We start from the raw sequence: 13,324 nt of genomic DNA on the forward strand, positions 1-13,324 counted from the left end.
CAGATTTTTCCTCAAATCCTCTATTTCAGGAGCCAGTCTGAGGATTTTTCAAGAGAATCTCCCACACAAGTTCTCCCACCCCCATCTCCAAGACTGGTCAAACGCACCTCCACCTCTCCAATGCCAAGTCGCTCTGGTTCAACTACTCCTCTTAGCTTGCGGAAGAAAATCGTTGTGCCAACTGAATACCAAGACACCGTGCCTGGGGAGTTTGAAGAAAAGGTTAAGCAGCCAAAATCTGTGTCCCAAAGTAACACCCAAGATTCCCGACCACAGACTCCACTGAGTGAATATTCCAAGAAAGAATTTACTCTTAGACCCTCTCCAAAGCTTACAAGGGCTAGTTCAAAGGTTTTTGAGAAGGTCCGTGACTTAGAGGAGCGGAGACGGAGTCTTGATATTCCAGAAGGTTCCATTTCGGGAAGATCCTGGGCAGGGTTCAATCGGGCTGGATCTGTGGATTCAGATGATGGAGGAAGCCGTTTGGGTATCTCTAGAGAAAGTTCAAGGGAAGATCTTAGGGAAGCTCTAAAAGAAGATGCTGCTGAACGAAGGTCTATGTTTAAACAGAGAGCAGCTTCGCTGGAAGAGAAACCTCGCTACTCTCAAAAAGTTCAGGACATTGAAAACAAGTTCACTGAGGAGCTCCAACGCATTAAAAAGCTTGTTGGTAAACCTCATCTGAAGAAATCGTTTTCAACTGAACAGCTAACCCTGAAGGTCAAGCAGCGCCAGCCTTTTAGGAAAATTGAACCTATTCCTCCTCAGGTCCTGCAAAAACTCCAAGAAAGGGAACGAGTCCAGTGGGCAAAAGAACAGAGAGAAAGGGAACTAAGTAAGCAACCGATGCAGCAACAGCAGCAAACACAACATGAGCAGAAATCTCAACCTCAAAAGACAGCAGACACTGGTTTAACAGCTGTACCAGTTAGTAGAGTTGGAGAAGTTGCAGGCACCCCAGAGTCAATGCAGTTATCTGACTTACCAGGACAACGATCGGTGAGAGAATTCAATAGAGTCAGTCCTGTTACAGAAATTATTCAACGATCATCATCACCAGCAATATATAATCAACACAGGGAAGATTCACCAAGCAGAAATGTTACAGAGATGACGTTGCGCAAAGTTGAACGAAGGCCACCGAGTCCTCTTGTACAAAGGGTATCTCGAATGCAAGAATCCCCACACATCCAAGAGTCTCCTGTACAAACGCAAAAGGATGAGACTTCGGGGAGAAAGACACCAATAGAAGTTGCAGTAAGAAAAATTGAAAACAGACCTGAGAGTCCTCTGGTACAAAAAAGGCCCATCATTGTGCAAGATCTTGCCCCTTCAAAACCCCCAAGAATATTACCAAGCTCTCCAACAGAGGAGAAAATGGAAGTGGAACTTTCTAAACCAATCTCTAAGATTAAGGTACCTACAATTATTGTTGAAGATGAAAAAATGGAAGAGGATGTTCCTGTAAGCACAAGTGAGCCTAAACAGAAGCGTGCTGGTGCCAAAGAGGGACAACAGCAAAAGTCCAGAGGAAAGAACCGTCGTACACGACCCCTGTCTCCAGAGTTAGGTTAGATTTGTTCTGTTTCTTTTGTAAGCTTTTTTGTGGTAATGTCTAATAAAGTGACTTTCTCTGTCCTCTAGTGTCATTTTTGTAATTTGAGCAAAGGAACAAAAATCACTTTAAGTTTGTCTCTTGTTAAAATGTGCAGATTCTTCAGATGATTCTTATGTGTCTGCCGGAGAAGACCCCATGGAGGCTCCTATGTTTGAGTTTCCCCTCCAGGATACTGTAGCATCTGCTGGTGCAGATGTACTGCTAAGAACTATAATTGCTGGAACCCCTAGCCCTGAAGGTAATTTTTTGTAATTTTTATTTCAACAGCAAAACCCTTAAAGGTAACTTTGAATCAGTTGATGGAGAGGTGGATTTATTTTGTTTTCTTCTCTGTTTAAGTCACCTGGACTATAGACAACACTGAGGTCACTGGGATTGCAAATTATGCAGTCAAAGTGGAGGGTGAACGACATAGTCTTCTCATCAGATCAGCTAAAATAAGTGATGGGGGAAGATACTGTGTAACTGCTGTTAATCAGATGGGAAGAGCTTCAAGCAGTGCCACTCTTATAGTTAAAGCAGGTAAGTTTATGTTTTGGGACATGAGACCAAAAGCATCGCAAAGGCCTGTCTGACTGAGGCTTAAGGAACATCCATATCTATACATACATCCATAATCTCTTACCCAATGAAGCATGCAGCCTATCTAGGTGGACAATGGGCAAGTAGTGGGGTACACTCCGGACAGGTTGCCCGTCCATCACAGTGCTAACACTGACACAACTATTCATTCTCTCATTCACATTTAAAGCCAATTCAGAATCCCCTAATTAAACTAACATGCATTTCTTCGAACTGCAACAGGAAGCCAGAATATCTGGAGAAAACCAACACAGCTATTGGACGATTATACAAACTCCACACAGAAAGGCCACGTCAGTTATTATATTAAACTTTTATTGTAGTCGCTCAGAAATTGAACAGGACATTTATCACTCCCCCTACACTAGTATAATATGCAGCCTAATCAAAAAAAAGGTAAATGTACTAAGCAGTAATTTCCAGTTTACAGTATTCATTTTCAGAGGCCATTTTTGTCGTCTTAAAAATCATCTCGTAGTCTCTTCCCACGTTGGCATTGTATTTCTCTCCTGGCTCCCTTGTCATTATCTCTCTCAGCGAAATGTGTGCGCCATATATTCCAGCTGAATAACCTCACTTATAGTTACCATGGAAACTCAGAGGCAAAACTGAACCTATAAAGTGCCCAATGAGGCTCAGTGGCTCCACTCACTGTGAATCCACCATTGTTTAGATTTCACATTTGGCATCTTAGGTTCTAAATGTGTTTTAAACAGGAGGGATGTTTTATTCAATATGTGAACTCTTTTAAATCCCCTTGTACTCTTTCAGTTTTGCTCTCAGTTAAAAAAAAAAAAGTATAAATGGGACTTGATTGTTAAAAAAGGTATCAAGGTATGACAATGATTATAATAGTACAATTTCTGGCTTTGCAGATTCTGTGCAGGAACCAAAGGGAAACTTGGGTGTTCCTATGGATATCAGCAGCCCTATTACATCTGATGAAGAGTATCTCAGCCCCATGGAAGAAGTCATGGACTTTGGGGGGCCAGAGCCAAGGCGAACTATTGACACACATTTTAGGAAACCCCCTGCATTCTTGGTGAGACTGTGCAGGGTTCATTGGATAAATCTTACTTTGCCCTTTAGTGTGACCATAGTATGTTAATCGAACAGTGGCAACAATACTGCATGGAAATATCTTCCATACTAAGCATTCTATCAGTATTAATTTTCCCTTAATAAATGTATTATCTGCTGTGTGGTCACCCCATCAACACATCTCTCATAAAACTTACAGGTGAAATGCATCTCTAAGCGTCTAACTTGCATTAAATTTTAAACAGGTAACAATGAGTGATCAAGCTGTCATTGAGGGACAGGAAGTCACCATGTCTGTCCGAATAAGTGGACAACCCAAACCTATGCTGTATTGGTAGGTCCCCCCCTCACTTCATCAGTCTACTTAAACTCATTGCTTCCATAAGATATGGACAGCACAAACCATGAGGAAACATGAATGCATAGTTTGTTTTTGAGCATGGTCCTTTAATTCATTAAAGGAGGTGGAAACTTAAAGTTTTAAAGTCAAAACTTTTAAATTGATTTTTTATTGCATGTGATGCTTTTGCATACCCCCATGCTTAATCAGTGAAGTGATCTTACGATGTAGAGATGAGATCATTTCCTTTTCCTGTTGCAACTTTAACTTGGTGATACTTTTCTTCATAAGATAGTTGGTTTTAAGTTAGTCTCATATAGCTGCAAATGCAAAAGTTATATCAAAGTAAAGCACAAAAAAGGAAATAAATGTACAAATAAATTTTAGAGCTAAAATATGGTATCCAAATATATGATTTAATTGAAAATAGCACTCTCTGTAAATGTGTTGTAATAGAAAAGTGACAGCACAACAGTTAAAAAAGAGAAAATTACATACTGCTTTTGGTCTTTTTGTGGGGTTCTTTTAATGCTAAATTTAACATTACGGCTAATAATGCCAGTCTTATTTTTTTAATGTAGCTGACAATAAACGGCTGAGTCATTCATGCAGGTTTTGTCATAAGAGTTAGTCATGAATCTAAAGAGACAATAGCAGAAAAGACAATGTATTCCACCCCCTAATGTGGTGGGACAAAACGTGTGCTTGACCATCCTTTATTGAAAAACTGAAATACAGTGTATGAGTAATTTACCTCTTGTTGAAAAATATAGAAACAATTGGTCCCATGTGCTCTTGTAGGCTGAGGGACAGAGTGACGGTAAAAACAGGCCCACGTCACATTGTACGTGAGATGAAGGATGGCGCCTTTGAAATGACAATCAAGTCGGCAGTGAAGTCGGACTCTGGGATTTACACTTGTAGGATTATTAATGAGTATGGGACGAAGCAGTGTGAAGCAAAGCTGGAGGTGAAAGGTATGTATTTTTCTGCTTGTTTAATTAAGAATGCATAAATCGACATTTCGCTCTTGTTCACCGATTAATTATGTCCGTGTCAGTTTTGGGGAAGTAATTTTGTTCTACATTGTAAAGAAATGCCTCCAATTCCTTTACCATAGTTCCACGTGACTAAAAACATAAACAGAGGGCTGGAACTACTTCACAACATCACCGTTTTTGTATCACTTAACAGCAATCTTCAGAAAATGTACTTTATTTATATCCAGCACCACCAGTGGAGCCAGGTCTCGCAGTTATCCGGGCAGTCAGGGACATCACAGCCAAGGCTGGAGAGACTGTTTTGTTTGAGTGTCACGTCATTGGACCAAAGGACACGGATGTGGACTGGCTTGCAGATGGGAAACTGATCCAGCCAGCATTGCTCAATTGTAAAATGCACTTTGATGGAAGAAAGTGCCGCCTGCTGCTTAACTCTGTACATGAAGATGACAGCGGAACATACATGTGCAAACTCAGCACAGCTAAAGGTAAGTGTCAAGGATATATCCCACATGCATGATGCAAAACTTGAAGAAGTATATTTATCACTTCTAACTCGTTTCTACTTAAGAGATATTTTTTTCATTTTTTAGAGGAAGTGACCTCATGTGGCAAACTCAAAGTCATCCCCTCCCTCGAACCTCTCTTTACTCGCAATTTGGATGTTTTGGAAGTAATTGAGGGGCGCAACGCTCGATTTGACTGCAAAGTCAGTGGGACGCCACCTCCTAAAGTCACCTGGAGCCACTTTGGTAGGAACATACTTATACTCCTCTAGGTTGATGACGCTGTCACTTATACACACACTCCTTCTGTGGGCAGTGCAATAACCCCTGACTTCATTTCACCCTAACTGGTCGCAGCAGATGGCCCCGCCCCTCCCTGAGCCTGGTTCTGCCAGAGGTTTCTTCCTGTTAAAAGGGAGTTTTTCCCTCCACTGTCACCAAAGTGCTTGCTCACAGGGGTCATGTGATTGTTGGAGTGTTCTCTTTTTTCTTTGTATCACTGAATTTCACTGCCAACTGACGATTTTAGCCTTATTTCTTAATCTGATGGTAAATCAGATATAAAATCAACTGTCAAGTTTTAATTAAATTGTCGCTTAATAGCAAGCAAAAAGTGAAACTTTTTTGGAACATCTAATTAATTATAAACACAAAATCTCTTACTGACTTTTGCATTCTTTATCATTTGGTGTTTTTAATTATCTCTGATCAATCACTTATCTTTAAAGTTTTACTGGGTAAACTTCTAGCTTATCTTACTTATGCTCCTCCAATATAAAACCATATGGATATGTTTTCCTTTTTCCTTTAGATCATTTACTTACAGAAAGTGAGGACATTCGTATTCTTCAGGAGGGTGGCCGCCATTCTCTCGTCATTTCTCACGTGACCAGCGATGATGAGGGTTTTTACACTGTCAGAGCCCATAACAGTCACGGCGAGGCAGAGAGCTCTGCTGAACTTTACATACAGGAGCCACGTCCAGCCATCTCCTCACAGATGTAAGAGTGTTTGATTTTCTCTGGATCACGTGTGCTTTTTGAAATTCCGCTTGAGCTCCCAGTGGTGTTCATTGTTACCTATCCAATTCTTCTTCTCATCACTTCAGGGCTAAATTGGAGAAAATGCCCTCCATACCTGAAGAGCCAGAGGTCCCAGAGAATGAGGTGGAGCGTTTCACCATGCCTGACTTCATCAAACCCCTTTATGACCTGGATGTGATTGAGGGAAAAGAGGCTGTGCTCAAATGCAAAGTGGCTGGTTTGCCGTATCCAACTATCGCCTGGTTCCACAATGGAAAGAGGATTGAAAGCACAGAGGACAGAAAGATGACACAGTGTAAGTTTTGCAGAATGGATTTATATTCATCTGATATTTATTTCCATCCTTTGTATGGAAATTCCTTTATGTATGATTTTCTTTTCAGCAAACGCAAACAAATATTTTTTTTATTACTTCATTTAAAAAATAACTGCTTGTATTAAGCAGGTACAATAACCATTACTGATCTAGCAGTAATAATCAGAACCAAAGACTTCTTTATTGAGGAAGTGATTTTATCATTCTCTTTTTGCCCTGTTTGCTTCTTCATTGCCAGGATCATTGCGACAGTTACTTCTGTGCTTCAGCAGCAAATCATTTCAACTACCTTTAATCTACAAAGACCAATTTTCAAAAACGAGGGTGCTGTCCTCTTTCTTGTTGCGTGGAGCAAAAGTACACAGAATTTCATTGTGAGATCAGGGTTTAATTAAATACAGAGAGTGTCGTTATTCTATAGCTGCTACACTGAGCACTTACACCCCTGAATGAATCCACACTGCCTCAGTCTTCCTTGTCTGTGTCGTGTAAAACCGAGTAAGCCAAGCCGCTTTCTCCTGTTGCAGTTCGTGATGTTCACAGCCTGGTCATCCGCTCTGTGTGCCATGCCCACGGTGGTGTCTACAAGAGTGTCATCTCTAACAAAGTTGGGAAGGCCACCTGCTATGCTCATCTCTATGTTACAGGTAAAAAAATTTTCTTCTTCCTCAAGTGCTTTGAGGAAACTCTCATTCTGATTTGATGCTATATAAATAAAATTGAACTGAATTGAACGCTCTGGAGAAAGAAACATGTTTTGATTACACAACCGTACTCAAGTACACCTTATAGATTGATGCTGCCCCATGCCGCACCACACCAGAGAAAAATACAGCTGCCTAAATCCATTGTCATTTTCAGACATCCTCCCTGACCCACCTGATGGGACTCCAGTCATAGAATCCATTACTGGCAAAACCATCACCTTGAGCTGGAAGAAACCAAGGAGGCTGGACCCTTCCATTGGTAAGCAAAAACATTGTCACATGTGCTATATTCAAGAGACAAAACAATATATTCCTTATTCTTAAGTTATTTATTGTTTTACACATTTAATGCAGAACATTCTCTAAGGTCTCTTTCAGACATGCATTTTAAAATATTTGTGTCTATCTCATCTTTCCATGAAAGTCTGACAGATTGTAATCTATCGCTTTCAACATGGAACAGATCTGAGCTGAGGGCCATTTGATCATAGACTGAATGTAAAAGATGGACCTTGCTTCTAGGTCTAAAAAGTAAAGCCAGTGCATTCTTTCTAATGTCCAGCAGAGGGCAACAGTTCTGGTTCCAAAAAAACACTGGGTTGTCTAAAACAGTGGTCCCCAACCCCCGGGCCACGGACCGGTACTGGTCCGTGAGTCGTTTGGTACCGGGCTGCGAGAGTTGAGGCTCGGTTGTGAAATTTATGGTTTTTATCGGTTTTTAGTGTTATTTTTTTGCAATTGTTTTTATCATTAACTGGGTTTCCCTCGGTCTTTTTCCTTGTGTTATGAATAAATCTTTTTTTTATTTGGTACCGGTACTGGTTTTATTTTGTTGTATTTATCCGCGACACCTTAAAGGCCGGTCCATGAAAATATTGTCGGACATAAATGTTCCGTGGTGCAAAAAAGGTTGGGGGCTGCTGGTCTAAAAGACTATGAGCAAATTATCCCATTTCTCAGTTTCTCTGTTTTATGACCTCAGTATAAGATTTACATGATGTGTTTATGGTCTCATTTGCTACTTTTCTGTCTTAATAATAATAATAATAATAATAATAATACATTTTATTTAAAAGTGCCTTTCAGAACACTCAAGGACACTGTACACAGCAGAACAAAGCAAGCATAAAAACAGGCAGTTTACAAAATCATAAAACATAAAAATAAAATAGGAGAAGGGAAAAGGTTATGTTGGATAAGCTATTAAGCTAAGCTATTTTTTACTTAATGATTTTACTGATTTATTTATTTTATTATTTAAGTTTAAGTTTTCACAATATTCATTTTGTAAATTGTAGTCCCAAATGTGTCCGAATGAAAGAAAACAAAGTGTTTGACAAATGGCCAGGCTGTGAGTGTAATGTGTTCTTTCATTTCCGGGTAAGACTTACTCATCTCTGGTTTTACAGCTGGGACACTGAAACAAGCAGCAGATTTCATTATGAAAAAACATCAAGAATAAATGCTAAAAATAACATACTGACACACTGTGAGGTGCTCCAGTTTTTACATGTTGTACTTTATGTACTTACTTCATATACTGCGTGATATAAAAAGGAATCATTGACCCAAACCATTTTGAATCAAAAGCCTTTTTTTTTCTTCCAGATCCCAGCTCTTTGATGTACGCCATCCAACAGCAAGCCTTAGGCTCCATCCAGTGGATCATTATAGCTTCAGGCCTGAAGGAGACAACTTACACCATCACAACACTCTCCAAAGGTGTGCGCTATGCTTTCAGGGTACTCACCATCACCTCCAAGGCTTTCAGCAAGCCCTCACCAGCTACTGACCCAGTGCAGCTCCTGGACAGAGGTAGGTTTGACTTTATAGATCATCCATCCATCCATCCATCCATCCAGAACAAATCTGTTAAATATTACCTCTGTGGTTTATGTCTTCAGGTCCTTATGTGCAGGAGGCTCCAGTGATTATCGATAAGCCAGAAACTGTATATGTGATGGAAAACCAGTCGGTCACTATCTCAATGACTCTCAATCATGTTAATGCTTCAGTCATCTGGAAAAGGTTAGTTTCTGTCAATACACTTCATTTTGTTGTTTTTAGAAAAAGAGAAACTCAAGGAAATGAATGAGTTTTACTTTAATTTCACTAAAGAAAAAAAATTCAAACATATTCCTGTCGCATGAGAGAATCTAGTGCCGTTTGTCCCCTTTCTGACTTAGTACATAACAGGATACATGTACTGTTACTGGGAAGCATAAATACAGTATGACAGTATGCAAAGAGGCAGCTGCTTTATTCCCAGTGATTATCCAGGATTCCAGAGCAGTTAAGAAAGTCTATTATTATGTCCTGACTCAGTGACACTCTGCTGCCCTCCTTCCTATAAGTATCTGACCTGACTGAAAATGCTTTTGTTCCCAGGAGAGGAGTGGTCCTGGCCAACAAGCCAGGCCTATATGAGATGACAATGCCAGATGACGACCAGCACACGCTGAAGCTGCTGAAAGTGAAGAGCGCTGACATTGGAGAGATGGAGTTTGTGGCCTCCAATAAGTATGGCAGTGACAGCTGCAAATTCATTGTGGAGATGGCAGGTATAGATTTCAGGTAGACTGTGTGCATATAAATTATGAACATAGTCTCTGGGTTTAAAAGCAAAGCTTTTGTTGAAATGCAGTCTCTCTAATGGCCAGCAGGGGGCGACTGTTTCAAAAAGAAGTCGGATTGTTTAGAATTAAGGAAAATAGATTGCAAGACCTATGACTTCAGTTAACATGTTCCCTTAGGAGTTTATGTTTATAATGGGTTTATTCACTGGTGTTGATTCATCAGGTCTACAACATGATAATGATCTGAACTAGTGTCAAAAAGGAGGATGAAGTGTACTTTAGGGTGGACCTACTGTGAGTCCAGATCTCTGCTGTATCAGCATGAGTAGTCCCTCAGTTTCTCAGTCAGATCATCTCTGACATCTGCTTTCAGAATTCTAGTGATGGACATATTTGGAGACTAAGTACAAAATAACTGCAAATAATTGCCTCAAAATTAATTGAACTTTGTACTGTCATTACAGCTCCACCAACATTTGAGACCATTATGGAAGATTTGGATGTTTGTGCTGGGGATACCCCTCGCTTTGCTGTGGTTGTGGAGGGCAAACCCATCCCTGACATCTTGTGGTTCAAGGTTTCCATCCATTATAGTGTTTAATACAATGGCCCTGCATGACTAGTTATTCTTTACTGGTTTCTCTGTGCTGTTAACTAAATTAGTGAAATGGGAAATAACCATAAGAGTTTTTAGGGAGTTTTTAGCAAACGCAAGACGACCCGCTGTAAAACGTAGCATATTTGCTTTCAGAATGATATCCTGCTGTCAGAGAGCAGTCATTACACGTTTGTGTACGATGATAATGAATGCTCCCTGGTGGTTCTAAATGCTCGTCCGGAAGACTCTGGGGTTTACACCTGCACAGCAAGGAACTTAGCCGGATCTGTATCCTGTAAAGCTGAACTCACCGTTCATGAAGGTAAGAAGCCAGTCTGTCTGTCTGAGGTGTCAAAGGCTCTTGAATGAACAAATTGATGGAACTCATTTAATCTTTTATCTTTGCTGTAGCTAAAAGTAAAGAAGATCCCATCGACGATGAGGAAACTATTCTAAGGAAAATGCGCCGACTGACTGATTACTATGACATCCACAAGGAAATTGGAAGGTAAATCGGTTTTAAGAAAAGATCCCACAGCTGACGTGCACTGTTATTTGACAGTCTTTTTTCAACTAATAAGAAATTATGAAACTGATGAACTGTTTCTCCAGAGGTGCTTTTTCCTATGTGAAACGTGCGACCCAGAAGGCAGACAAGATGGAGCACGCTGCAAAGTTTATTTCCACGCGGGCCAAGAAGAAGACATCCGCTCTGAGAGAGATGAAGCTGCTTTCCAAGCTGGACCACGAGAGAGTGCTTTACTTTCATGATGCCTTTGAGAAGAAGAATGCTGTTGTCATCATCACTGAAATGTATCCACATTTAAAAGCAGTCAGAAAACAAACCTTCTGATGCTGAGTACTCAGTTAGCCTTAGTATAATATACCAGGTTTATGTTAAAAGAATATTTTAATATTGAATGCGTTATAACCAGTGATGGGAATAACTGGTAACGGCGTTACTTTTTTCAGTAACGAGTAATCTAACTAATTACTATTCCTATCGTTACAACTCCGTTACCATTACTAACAAGAAAATGCAGTGCGGTCGCGTTACTATTTTTCAACAAACAGACGGTTGAAGCTGCCTTCAGCTTACCGCATCTTATATCAGTTGCACGGAAGTAGCTGTAAGTAATTTGGGCCCTACTGCTTTAAGCAGCTGCGCGCGCTCCCGTGGGCGGCAATCACTTTCTCGCACAACAATCGCATGAGTGCTGCTGTTTGACTGAGGAAGAGTATAATAGTCATGGTAAGCCAATCACATGACCGCTTTAAGATGACAAAGCAACAAGGTGATATATACCAGTTTTTAAATTGTGTTGATAGGCCACGTAAAACCAGAGTCATGATAAACAATATATACGCGGCGTTTTTTCTTCAATAGTTTCGTCACGTTTGCTGTCTAAGGACAGCGCAGCAAGCGCTCTCTGCTTATGAGCAAAAACAAACAAACAAACAAAAACACAGGGGAAAAACAGAGAGAGCGAGTTTTGAGATGTGAGAGATTTGTGACGTTTAGCGTGTTTGGAGTGTGTAGTTAATGTGTTGTCTTGTGTAGTTAGTGTAGAGTGTTGTGGATAGTTTTGTGTTGTGTGTCAGAACAATGAGGCGACTGCTGTCTCCAGGTAGAAACAGGAGTGATACACCTGCTGCTGTCAGACCTGCAGGTATCAGGCTGTGATGTTTCCTTTATAGTGGACAAAAATATTTGGAGTGGCACAAATAATTTGTGTGACATCTTATTGAATGCAGAACAGCTGATTGTTCTGTAAATAGTTTGAAATGGTTATAAAGAAAAAAGGGTAAAAGGTAAATGGCTGCAAATAACTTTGTTGTTTGCAAAACTTGTGCATTTTAAAATTGACAATTTATATTTGCATTTAAAGTTATGAAATATGATTCAATAAACATGTTTGTGGTTGTTACAGTAAAAAACAGAACTTTTTTCTACTCTGATTTTATGTTTTTTGTCTGATTCTAGATCAGTTGTGTTAATACAGTATGTCAAAATGAAAACATGACTGTAAATTCAGACACGTGAGGTTGTGCTGAAAAGAATGATACCAAACAAGGCAAAGTAAATAGTTTTTAAAGGTGAAATGTGGAGGAAACATCAAAAGTAGTTAAAAATGGCCAATTATACCCTGGACCCCAGAGGGTTAAACATTTTTTTAAGTAACACTATAGTTACTTTTTAGGTAATTAATTACTTTTAGAATCTTGTAACTCAGTTACTAACTCAGTTACTTTTTTGAAGAAGTACCTAGTAACTATAATTAATCACTTTTTCAAAGTAACTTGCCCAACACTGGTTATAACATAATAAATAATTTGTTACAAAGTGCATTTAATTTAACAAAAAGAAATGCCTTAACTGATCGTTAAAGATGCCACGAGGAGCTGCTTGACAGATTTACAAGAAAATCGACAGTAATGGAGTCTGATGTAAGGATCCCAATTTTTCACTAAGTAAATACTACTTTTATCTATATTTTCTTATTATCTGATCAAAAAATTCTTCTGGTTTTTTTTTGTTTTTGTTTTTTGGACCATCAGGTTCGTTCATGTATTAGACAACTTCTTGAAGGATTGGACTACCTTCATCATTCGAACATCATACACCTGGACATCAAGGTAGATAAATAAGAGTACTCAATCTATACTTCCATCATCTTGTGTGTCAGAAGGTTATTTTTAAATGATCAGTTGCACTTTCATAGCAGACAGTGGGTTAGATATTATTTCCTAATTCTCTCATCAGCCTGAAAACATCCTCATGGCGGACCCCCATGGTGATCAAATCCGACTCTGTGATTTTGGCAACGCGGTGGAGATCACACCTGATGAAGCTCAGTACTGCAAATATGGCACCCCAGAATTTGTTGCACCAGAAATTGTCAATCAGAGCCCCGTGTCAAAAGCAACAGATATATGGTATGACTCAGTCACACTACACTAAAAATAGGACAGAACCTTCCATGCGATTAGTGAAA

The 13,324-nt window shown here is 39.7% G+C and overlaps 1 protein-coding gene across 6 annotated transcripts in view; it reads left to right on the forward strand.

Moving 5' to 3' along the window:
- The window catches only part of spegb (striated muscle enriched protein kinase b), a 43,573-nt gene that overhangs the window by 15,138 nt on the left and 15,111 nt on the right, over positions 1-13,324 (forward strand). For all 6 annotated transcript variants that reach the window (XM_080902066.1, XM_080902067.1, XM_080902068.1 and 3 more), the window contains exons 4-25: positions 30-1,570; positions 1,713-1,856; positions 1,958-2,140; positions 3,076-3,242; positions 3,487-3,575; positions 4,383-4,558; positions 4,810-5,070; positions 5,176-5,334; positions 5,900-6,089; positions 6,197-6,426; positions 6,975-7,094; positions 7,309-7,413; positions 8,763-8,969; positions 9,059-9,182; positions 9,543-9,715; positions 10,195-10,307; positions 10,482-10,650; positions 10,740-10,836; positions 10,941-11,141; positions 12,719-12,776; positions 12,888-12,965; positions 13,093-13,265. In XM_080902066.1, the coding sequence (XP_080758192.1) occupies positions 30-1,570; positions 1,713-1,856; positions 1,958-2,140; positions 3,076-3,242; positions 3,487-3,575; positions 4,383-4,558; positions 4,810-5,070; positions 5,176-5,334; positions 5,900-6,089; positions 6,197-6,426; positions 6,975-7,094; positions 7,309-7,413; positions 8,763-8,969; positions 9,059-9,182; positions 9,543-9,715; positions 10,195-10,307; positions 10,482-10,650; positions 10,740-10,836; positions 10,941-11,141; positions 12,719-12,776; positions 12,888-12,965; positions 13,093-13,265 (4,758 nt within the window). The remainder of the gene's footprint in view (positions 1-29; positions 1,571-1,712; positions 1,857-1,957; positions 2,141-3,075; positions 3,243-3,486; positions 3,576-4,382; positions 4,559-4,809; positions 5,071-5,175; positions 5,335-5,899; positions 6,090-6,196; positions 6,427-6,974; positions 7,095-7,308; positions 7,414-8,762; positions 8,970-9,058; positions 9,183-9,542; positions 9,716-10,194; positions 10,308-10,481; positions 10,651-10,739; positions 10,837-10,940; positions 11,142-12,718; positions 12,777-12,887; positions 12,966-13,092; positions 13,266-13,324) is intronic.

This window comes from Rhamphochromis sp. 'chilingali', assembly GCF_963969265.1.
Source record: "Rhamphochromis sp. 'chilingali' genome assembly, chromosome: 14".
Classification (NCBI taxonomy): domain Eukaryota; kingdom Metazoa; phylum Chordata; class Actinopteri; order Cichliformes; family Cichlidae; genus Rhamphochromis; species Rhamphochromis sp. 'chilingali'.